Source organism: Papio anubis, chromosome 7, assembly GCF_008728515.1.
Source record: "Papio anubis isolate 15944 chromosome 7, Panubis1.0, whole genome shotgun sequence".
In the NCBI taxonomy this organism is placed as follows: Eukaryota; Metazoa; Chordata; class Mammalia; order Primates; family Cercopithecidae; genus Papio; species Papio anubis.
In genome coordinates, this window is record NC_044982.1 from 10,230,659 (window position 1) to 10,241,693 (window position 11,035).

An 11,035-nucleotide genomic window follows, 5' to 3' on the forward strand; every position below is an offset into this window, starting at 1 on the left:
TATAACAGTGGGTGGATATGGTCATCAAAGGAGAATGAAAAGTCTGTGCTAGAGATGTTCTGTAGAAGCTTAGGAAAGGAAAGGGATTACTCTGGAGTAAAAAGCTCTTTAGTTTTTGTAGTCACAGGCTGCGTTAACTCAGTCGTCTTTAGGTTTTGTGGCTACAAAACAGCACCAGCAGTTTATTATTGAAATTCCTAGAGGAAAAGGTAACTTTGTTGTTAGAGTTTTGAAACTGTTTCCTAATCAGTTTCTCCCTTTTCCCTTTGAACAACTGATATAATGTGAGATTGATATAACATGAGGTTTCTTAGGTAGACAAGTATTTTATTATAGCCTGACAAACTATATGTGAGAGGATTTGGGTTAATGATAACTAGAATCCTTAGGTAAAATTTGCTGACTTTTAATGAAATTTAAAAATAACCTTTTTGCCCCCGAAAGGTGAGACCTTCAGTTAGCCAAGTATAAAATGTTGATGTCTTTCTGTTACTTACTTGTTTCAGTTCCACACTTGCAAGTTTACAACATGTTCATAAGTGGGTTACCTTAGACATAATTAGACTTTGTAGAGAAGTTTAATTCTATCATTAAGATTTAACCAGTGGTGTTTGTATTAATTTGCACAAAAGTTAAAGTTTTGCTGTTTACACTTAGATCTTGGTCTTTTTAAAATTGTCTTTGATATCAGAATTGTACTGAAAATAAATCCACCAGCCATGCATTCCATTTTGGAGAGAATTGCAGCTGAAGAAGAAGAGGAGAATGATGGTCCCTACCAGGAGGAAGAGGAAGGAGCTGCTCATTCCTTGAAAGATGTTTGTGATCTAAGAAGACCAGCACCATCTCCTTTTTCTTCTCGTAGAGTAATGTTTGAAAATGAACAGGTAAGATAAAAGTGTGAGCAAGCTACAAAGGAATAATATTATTATTCTCTGTCATAGAGCAATGCTTTTAATTTTTTATTTAAAAAAATGCTCTTTGTACTGTTTTTGCTAGGTCTTAAACTTCAAAATTAAATAATATCTGTTTTTTCTTGGTGTATATTTTCTCCAGTTAAATGTTTCATGCTTATTTATTTCTCACACACCAAGTCCTATGGATAGGCTAAGAAGATGCTACTACTATTTTAAACATAAAATGGTTATTTGATGCTTTTTTTTGCACTAAACTATTATGTTTTAGATGGTGATGCCAGGAGACCCTGTAGAAATGACAGAATTTCAGGATAAAGCAATCAGCAATTCTCACTATGTGCTGGAACTTACGTTACCAAATATTTATGTAACACTACCTAATAAGAGCTTTTATGAGAAGCTTTATAATAGGTGAGTTTATACCCATTTAGTTGAATCTTGGGAATCAGACTTTCTAATTGCCTCCCTGATTTTCCTCTTCCCCCTTTCCTTTCCTTGCCTGAATATTATTTGTCATCTCTGTGTACTTTGTGTGGTGTTGGTGGTGACTATTGCCGTTATGATGTTCTATTGTCATAGCAGAGTTTCCTAACTAGCGTGGTGCCGGGTGTGTGAGATATTTATTTCCTCAGCCCTGAGGTTGGCTGATTGCCCTCTGTCAGCTTACTGCAGGTTACCGATCCAATATGATTTTTTTTCTTCACATGCGGTGACATGAAGAGTTAGGAGATACTAATACAGCTAGCCAATGCTGGAGTAGAATCAGAACCCCAGTCATTGTACAAGAAGCATCTTTTCCTCAACAGTCAAAAAGATATCTTGTTGGAATTCAAAATTCTATGAACATGTACAAAATTTAAATTTATTATATTTAGATACCCCTCAATATTTATACCAGGCAGATATTTTGATATAAATGGAATTCTAGGTCATAGACTCTGAAGGCCTTGCGCAGTTTACCTAGCCTGCATAAGACTCAGCATTCTCGTCTGTAAAATGGAGATGATCCTGGCTCCCACTTATAAGGGTTGTTTGGAGGATTAAATGATACAACACTTGGAAAGTTCTGAGAACAGTGTATGGCATATCATAAGCACTTAGTAGTTGTCTATTATAATTTCTACCCACTGAAGGGATTTCTCTGTAGCATACCTGAAAGATTGTCATGTAGGTTTCTAGAAAAAGAAGTCCTTAGTGTTTGTCATCACTAGCTTCCTACATGTAGACAAGTTATTCTAGTTTCCATTAATCTTCAGAAACTTCAGACTGTTGTTTCTGCTGTAGGATTACTTGGTATCAGATGTCACTCGGTATTTATTCCTTAAATGTTAGTAATAAACCCTGGGTTTTCTCACTGGGTGTCAATAACTTTTGCTCTTAGAATCAGAAAATTAAGTTCTAGGATTCTTCTAGGGTTCACATTACTTCAGTGATCTTGAAAATGAGATTCAGAGAACAGTCCACTCGGGTATAGGAAGAAAATGTTCGCACTTATGTTTAACTTAAAAAATAATCTTTTAAAATTTGTATTTTTATATTTGTTTTATAGTATACATTATAAATAGCACCTAATTTATATTAAATTCACATTAGAGAGATTTCAAATTGTTTTTAAATGTTGGGGTTTGTTTATATATGATCTGCAGTTTGGAAATGACTGATCTCTAGGCTCCTCCTTTTATTTCATAGTTCAGGGCTGTCTGCAAAGAGCTGATGTATGTGCAATGCTGAGATTGAGGGAAATGAAATGACTCTTTCAGGGCCTAGCCCAGAGATCAAAAAGACTTCACCCATTTTTTTTTGTGTCATTCTGCACTGACTGAGCAGATTGCTTTCGATTAAATCCAGGGTATCAAGAACAGTAATACATACCTTAAACATTCATTTTGTAAATATATATTTATTTACCACTTCATTTCTAAATACAGGACAAGGCCTTTTCTTTGAGTATGAGCCGCTGATTGGAATTCTCTGTTGTCTTTTTTTTTTTTTCCTTTTTTTAAATCCTGCATGTGGCATCTGACTACTTTGTCTTTTTTTTTTTTTTTTGCATAAAGTGTAGCCAGAAGGCATTGTCTACTGTTTTTAGTACCAGTTTCTTTAAAATGGAGTGAAAAAAATTTTTTCAGAGATATGTGAGAGGAGAATCTTTGTAGGTTTTTAAGACTTTTTTTTTTTTTAACCGTCTGCATTAACTAAAACAGCACAGTTTTTATTTAAGCTATACTTATATTAACAAATACAAGCAGATTTGACGCCAGACACAGTTAGTCTTTGACAAGTATATAAAATGTATAACTCCACTGATAGGAAGGTTCTCAGCTCTGCTAGAGAGACGTCCAGCAGCAGCAGGCAGTTAGCATACTGAAGGCTTCCATTGTTGTGGCACTTTGGAGTAACTGGGTAGGTGACTGCTTAAGTCAGGGAGTATGTATTAGAGCGTGTATTAGAGTATGTATCTATTAATCTGGGTAGTTGGTTTAATGGATTGCTTAAGAGAGTTTCTATTCTATTAAATACCTTCCACTAACCACTTTTTGGTCTCTCAGGCCCCTGGAATTGCGTAAATACTGAAGCGCTCCCTCACTCTCTGGGATCGTATAAATCTTGTATCTAACTTCCTCAGGGTTTGCATCCTTTGCCCGTTATTCGGCTTTGTATTTTCAAATTAATATGTTTAAACAATTTTCAAACATTCTCAGAGAAGATTTGCAGTACAGTACAAAGAACTCCCTGTGCCCCAACCATTTGAGAGTAAGTGGCTGACCTGAGTCCCTTCAATGTTTAGTACTTGAATGCGTATTTCCCACATACTTGGACATTCTACGTTAACTGGCAATTCAGCTCTCAGAAGCAGGAAGCTAAACTGGATACATACTACTATAAGATCCTCATACCCCATTCAAGTTTTACTAAATATGTCAACACTGTCCTTTTATTTATTTATTTTTTCTGAGCAGGAGTTATAACCAACTTTGCCTTTATATATTTAAAATGTTGGTTTACTCCTTTAGTGCCTTGGTCAACAGGCTCTTTTTAGCAATATGGTTTTAGGTACAGGAGAATTTTTTCTGTGTCAAAAATTGTTTAAAATAGAATGTAAAAAAGAATTCTCATTGCTTTCATTAAATATGTATTGAGCATCTATTTTGTTTCAGCCTCATAGACACAGAGTCATGGTGATATGTCCTTACGTATCTTAAGCATTGTTTTGTTTCTTGATATTTCTTGATATTACAAGCACCATCCAATATTTGATATTATTAATGGTATCAGGACTGTGTTTAGACAAAAATATAAATAAAGAGAAAATAATAAGTGGGTGGATTATAATCTGAGAGTCGCAATCCTCAGTCCTGGTGTACACCTTCTAGTAGGACTTCAGAAGCTCAGGAATTGGCCTGGCAGTGGCTTCTCACAGAAGGGGGCAGGGCTACCTCACCACGTGGTGCCTTGACTGGTATTCACACCAGGCTTTACGATGAGTCTGGGTTTTGGCAGCACTTTCATGTGAGTCACGCACTGTCCTCACCAACTGTCTGTGCCTGTTACGTGACAGCCACTGTGCTAGGTGCATGTAGAGATGATCGACACAAGTCCCTCTCTTGGGTGGCTTGCAGTCTGGAAAGGGGAAACGAGGAAATTCAGCAGGGTGCTGTAGGTGCTGTGATTTAAGTGGGTCTGTGTGAAGGATGTGCTGTGGGTCCAGATCTTACAATGGGCTTCCTAGAAGACACGGTGAAGTTTGAGTTTTCTTGAAAGCTTTGAGGATGGATGAGGGAAGGAGGCTAGGACAGGGAAGGATGAGGGAAGGAGGCTAGGACAGAGGGCCATCTGAGCAGTGACAGGTAGTTCCTTGTAAAAGTAGGATGTGGTGACAGCCTAGGTATGATATATGCCTTCCCATTGGTTGCCAGTGTTGATGGGGCTAGTCTCGCTGTCATAAGGGTTTTTCTCTCCTTATTTTGTGCTCCATATGCATTCTTCATCTCGTGAAGTCTTCCCAGTGAAGCTGTGCTTTCTGTTGTTGATGAGAGAAAAAGCAGGTATCTCTAGGGAAAGAACTGAATTGATCCCACAGGTAAATACTTGCCTTAAAAAAAGAACTGAATTGGGAGCTGGATGTAATCAACATAATCTGGACTCTCATCCCCATTTTTCCACTAATTAGCCATGTAACCTTGGGAAGGTCACATAACCTTTATGAGACAGTTTCTTCAAGTGTAAAGTGAGAATAATGATTCTGCCCTGGACGCCCCACAGGACTGAGGGGAGGGTCAATGAGATGATGCGGGATCAGTTCCAGTTTACAAAGCGCTCTCATATAGGTGAGCTGTCTTCCTTTTTTGTTCTTTGTGGGTTTTTATTTTTCATGAGCTTCTGTCTCTAAGGTATATTTTGAAGTATAATATGAATTTGTAATTTGATGTATATAACACAGGTAAAATTAGGCAAGTATCTAGTTAGGTATCTAATTGTGCAGATTCTTTTGTCACTGCCCTGCATTATAGCCATATAGGTTATTTTTTCATTGAAATAATGCAGTTGTTATTTTTGTTGTTTTTCCAAATTCTTGTAGGATCTAATTTCCATTTTGCCATTTAAAAAGTTATTGTTCATGTTATCTTTTGAAAGGATTTTTTTTTTAGTTTGTCTTCTGTTGAACTAGGAGTTATGTACTTATTTTTCAACTTTTGTCTTTATAGGATCTTTAATGACTTGTTGCTGTGGGAACCAACAGCTCCTTCACCAGTGGAGACATTCGAGAATATTTCCTATGGCATTGGGCTTTCAGTAGCCAGTCAGCTCATTAATACTTTCAACAAAGATAGTTTTAGTCCATTTAAATCTGCAGTTCACTATGGTAATATATTTTTAATTTGTTTTGATATAAAATGCCTAGTTTATCAGTTAACAAAGTACTAACCTTTCAATTGTGGATTTAAAAATCTTTATTTTTCATTGTAACTGTATTTTGTAATTTCTTTTAGTAATGTATAAGAATATTTCCTGTTTTCTATTTGTATATTGAGCATATCATTATCACTTAAATATGTTTTCTTTAGAATGATAGTGTGCACATTGAAGTTCAACACTAAAGAGAAAAACAATATATTTCTATGTTCACACCATATTCTTTGTAAAACTAAGCAGGTTATAAATATAAAATATTTTTGTGATCATTTTTAAGTTGTTGTTTTAATAAGCTATCAGAACTGTGTAATTGTATGTTTATTTCTCATAGATGAGGAGAGTGGATCTGAGGAGGAGACTTTGCAGTATTTTTCCACTGTTGATCCCAACTATCGTTCTCGCAGGAAAAAAAAATTAGATTCTCAGAACAAGAACTCTCAGAGTTTTCTCTCAGTTCTTCTGAATATTAATCATGGATTAATGGCAGTGTTCACAGATGTGAAGGTGAGGTTTACAAATCCAAAGTGGTTTTTCAAATGTATCTTATTTTAAATAAATCTACTAGGATACATATCCAGTGATTGAAGTATTTGATATTTTTTTATTTTTGAGACGGAGTCTCGCTCTGTCGCTCAGGCTGGAGTGCAGTGGCGCGATCTCCACTTACTGCAAGCTCTGCCTCCTGGGTTCACGCCATTCTCCTGCCTCAGCCTCCCCTGTAGCTGGGACTACAGGCGCCTGCCACCGCACCCAGCTGATTTTTGTATTTTTAGTAGAGACGGGGTTTCACCGTGTTAGCCAGGATGGTCTCGATCTCCTGACCTCGTGATCCGCCTGTCTCGGCCTCCCGAAGTGCTGGGATTACAGGCGTGAGCCAGCGCGCCCGGCCAGTATTTGATATTTTGAGGTTGTTTCAGGGACTGATGAAGACCAGTGTTCTGGGGCAAACCATGATGACAGCAACTTTGGGGATTTAGCTTTCGTTGCAGATCAAACTTTGTGTGGCTCTCCCTTTGGAAAACAGGTGCTAATTCTGCTTCTGGGGTGACAACAAAGTACAGAGATTCATCTGATAGACGAGGTTCCACATAGCATTTAAGTTATCCAGTTTTGTTTTTTACCGTGATATTGAATGGTTCAAGGATTAGATTGCTTTGCTGCAATATGGGAGATTTTCCTAAGCTGAATCAACAAAGAGCATCTCAAGGGACATGCTTACTTTTCTGCATTTAAATAATAACTTATGTGTTTTTCTGATGTTTTTACTAGCAAGATAATGGAGATCTGTTGGAAAACAAGCATGGTGAATTCTGGTTAGAGTTCAATAGTGGTTCATTATTTTGCGTGACAAAATATGAAGGTTTTGATGACAAGCACTACGTTTGCCTTCATTCTAGCAGTTTCAGTCTATACCACAAAGGTAGGACAAACATGTGTCTTGGTTTCTTCTCTTTCGACATGTTTAAATTTCTTGTTTAACAAAGAAAATCTATTGAGAACAGAACTTTGGTATTAGAAATTATTTTCTCTGCAGGGTTCTGATTCTGCTGTCAAAGTGATATTTACAAATTAGAAGTCAACTTCAGGTTCTTTTTTTGCAATAGCTTTGTTGAGATATAATTCACACACCATACTCATTTAAAATATACCTTTCAATGGTTTTTAGTATTTCACAAGAGTTGTGCAACCATCACTGGAGTCAATTTTAAAACATGTTTATTACCCCATGAAGAAATTTCATACACTTTAGTGATAACCTTTCACCTCTTCCACTCTCTCCTTCCTATAAACACACTAATCTATACTCTATTTCTATGGATTTGCATATTCAGAAGTTTCTTATAAATAGAGTCATACAATATTTGGCCTTTTTGACTGGCTTCTTTCATTGGACACACTTTCAAGGTTCGTCCAAGTTGTATCCATACTTCATTCCTTTTTATTGCCAAATAATATTCCACTGTAAAGATAGATCAGATCTTATGTGTCCGTTCATCAGTCGATGAGATTTTATGTTCTTTATTCTCCCTTAAGGAATATTTCCTTTTGGTTCCAGATATAGAACTTACCATTTTTTGAGCAGTTACCTGAGTTTACCTTGTTTCATAGACATGAAATGTTTGTGATGGTTTTCTATTTAATTTTCCTAGCATTTCAGAATTTTTTGTTTCTTTAAGCTGTGCACTGTCAGTCATACTAACATTAGCAAAGAGTAGTGGATTATTAATGCCATGCTGGTTTTTGTCATCATGCCTCCTTAAGTTATATTCAGTGGAAGTATGTGGAGTTTTGTTTTGAGTCATGTAAGTTGATTAGCTAATTTCAAGTATCATTTTGTTACTGTTTTTACCTCATTGTGGATCTCTAGGCATAGTGGATGGAGTGATTCTCCCGACAGAAACACGACTGCCCAGCTCAACCCGCCCACACTGGTTGGAACCTACTATTTATTCCTCTGAAGAAGATGGCCTCAGTAGAACTTCTTCAGATGGAGTTGGAGGAGACAGTTTGAATATGCTGTCTGTTGCCGTTAAAATACTGTCTGATAAATCAGAGTCCAATACAAAGGTTTGTGTTTTGTACTTTTATGCCATTAAGTACTTGCTGTTGATTTGATTCTAGTTAAAAATAATTGCATAAAAGGCAACACATTTATTTTCTTGTTTTGAGTTACAGGATTACATGGTGGTAAATGTCATTCTTTGTATTGTTCTGCATAGGAATTTCTCATTGCCGTAGGACTGAAAGGAGCCACACTCCAGCATAGAATGCTTCCTTCTGGGCTTAGCTGGCATGAGCAGGTAAGAGAGCTATTATGTATGTATCAATTTATTTAAAAATTTGTATTGACATCTAATACACATACTGAAAAGTTTGTAAGTCATAAATGTTCAGCTCAGTGAATTATCATGAAGTGAATACTACTGTGTCACCACCTTTTAGGTTAAGAAATAGAACAGTATTGGCCGGGCACTGTGACTCATGCCTGTAATCCCAGCACTTTGGGAGGCTGAGGCAGGCGGATCACCTGAGGTCAGTAGTTCGAGACCAGCTTGGTCAACCCTGTCTCTACTAAAAATACAAAAATTAGCTGGGCATGGCGGCACACACCTGTAATCCCAGCTACCGGGGAGGCTGAGGCAGGAGAATTGCTTGAACCCAGGAGGCAGAGGGTGTGTGCGGTGAGCTGAGATCCCACCGCTGCACTCCAATCTGGGTGAAAGAGTGAAACTCTGTCTCAAAAAAAAAAAATAAAAGCAAAGCAAAGCAAAACAAAACAGTATTATCACCTCAGAATGTAATTGATTTTTTACCTTAAAGTGTGGTCCTCAAAACCTCTCAATGACAGAGTTATCTTTTATGTCATTAAAGGAAGGGAAGGGACTCTGTATCCCAGGACTTGTAGAACACCTGGCATAGAGGAGCGGTGAATGGTGTGTTGAATTGCTTTTATAATCAGAAGTTCTTTAAGTGCAATATTTCCATATAATTCCCTAGGCCAATAATATGATGTTGCTTTAAAGCATTTTATCAGTACTTCTCTTATTAATTTCCACTTGAACAACATTTTATGGTAATAAAATACAATTGGTTATTTTTCAGAGGAGACTTTGAGGAAGAAGTTAGCTTTTCCTTACGTGAGAATAAAAACTAGTGCACTGTGATTGCTTCTCATGTTTCTTGTAAAGGGGAACTTCTTAATTATGCTGGGAAAATAATACATTATTTAAAAACTTGAATGTTTTCAAAATGCTTTTCTCATGAAAGCATTTGGGAAACATGAGGATATCTGATTTCTGTCTATCTTGTAGGAGTAGAGAAGTGGTTAGTGTGAATAATCAGCTGGAAGGGAGACATTTATCTGAACCTCCTTATTTGTTTGGATTAGAAATATGAGAAAATAGATGTTGGTGAGAGGGACTGGTTTTTAGACTGAGCTAGGTATAAATTAAGGAAAAAGAGCTTCCTTCAACAATGACTTATATGGAAAACCAATACCCCCCCACACAGTGAGTTATATAGGAAGCCAGATTAATAGTTTTAAGCAGTCTTCAGCAAAATTTATTTTTTCTAAGAATTGTTCCAAGCCAAAAAATATGAAATTATATTATGCATACATTGTTATTAATTTCATAAGTTATGATTTTTCTGAGATTTCTTTAGCATTGGAGTTGTCCAATAGGCTTCTTCATTTCAAATTCTAATTTTGTAAATACTTTAAAACATTTATTATATATAAGGTGAATAACATGTTTTGATATACATTGTAAAATGATTATTATAGTCAAACAAATGAACACATCCATCAGTATCCATTACCTTCTTTTCTGATGCAAGTACTTTTTGAAACTAATTCCTTCAAAATGATGATTTTTTTCCTTTTACTGTTATGATTTTCCAATTAAGTGATTTTTTTCTATGAGATATTCTGGTTTACATTGGTATTAAGGATAGTATATGAAACCTTTTTTTTTCTTCTAAAGCAGGGTATTTTAATTTTTTGTGGTTATAGATTTTATACTTCTTGAATATTGCTGATGAACCTGTTTTGGGATATAATCCCCCAACTTCCTTTACAACTTTTCATGTTCATCTTTGGAGCTGTGCACTTGATTATAGGTAAGTTCACAAATGGAACAAAATAAAGTTTTATTACTTAAAATACATACTAAATTTTGAAAAAAATACATAATTCAGTAGAGTTAAGATGCAAATTGTTGTTTTTAAAAGAGTTTCTGGAGCCGTATCAAATTGACATTGTTTTGTTTCTCTTTGGCATTAGACCGCTTTATTTGCCAATCCGATCTCTTCTTACCGTGGAAACATTCAGTGTTTCCAGTAGCGTTGCATTGGATAAATCTTCTTCTACTCTCAGGTACCTGTGTAGACTTCACTGTATACTAAACATAGCTGTTCAAAACATACCAACTGATATTTACCTAAACCGTTTTATTAAAGTCTCAATTTTTTGTTAAAATAAACGTTCTCTTACTAATAGTGATAACCTTTTACCCAAGTTACCCAATTTTTCTCAGGTGACATGTTTCATCTACCCATTTATTATTGCATTTCATTTTTAGGGAATAAATTAATTCTGGAGATTCTTTTTTTTTTTTTTTGAGGCGGAGTCTCGCTCTGTCGCCCAGGCTGGAGTGCAGTGGCCAGATCTCGGCTCACTGCAAGCTCCGCCTCTCAGATTTATA

The 11,035-nt window shown here is 36.1% G+C and overlaps 1 protein-coding gene across 8 annotated transcripts in view; it reads left to right on the plus strand.

Annotated features, from left to right (window-relative positions):
* ATG2B (autophagy related 2B) overlaps positions 1–11,035 on the plus strand; it is an 84,674-nt gene that overhangs the window by 41,208 nt on the left and 32,431 nt on the right. For all 8 annotated transcript variants that reach the window (XR_650090.3, XM_009212216.4, XM_003902245.4 and 5 more), the window contains 9 exons: positions 692–887; positions 1,186–1,328; positions 5,624–5,781; positions 6,163–6,335; positions 7,101–7,251; positions 8,200–8,399; positions 8,552–8,632; positions 10,345–10,451; positions 10,615–10,707. Coding sequence is in view for 7 of the 8 variants with exons in the window: in XM_009212216.4 (XP_009210480.2) it covers positions 692–887; positions 1,186–1,328; positions 5,624–5,781; positions 6,163–6,335; positions 7,101–7,251; positions 8,200–8,399; positions 8,552–8,632; positions 10,345–10,451; positions 10,615–10,707 (1,302 nt within the window). In the remaining variant the exon portion in view is untranslated. The remainder of the gene's footprint in view (positions 1–691; positions 888–1,185; positions 1,329–5,623; positions 5,782–6,162; positions 6,336–7,100; positions 7,252–8,199; positions 8,400–8,551; positions 8,633–10,344; positions 10,452–10,614; positions 10,708–11,035) is intronic.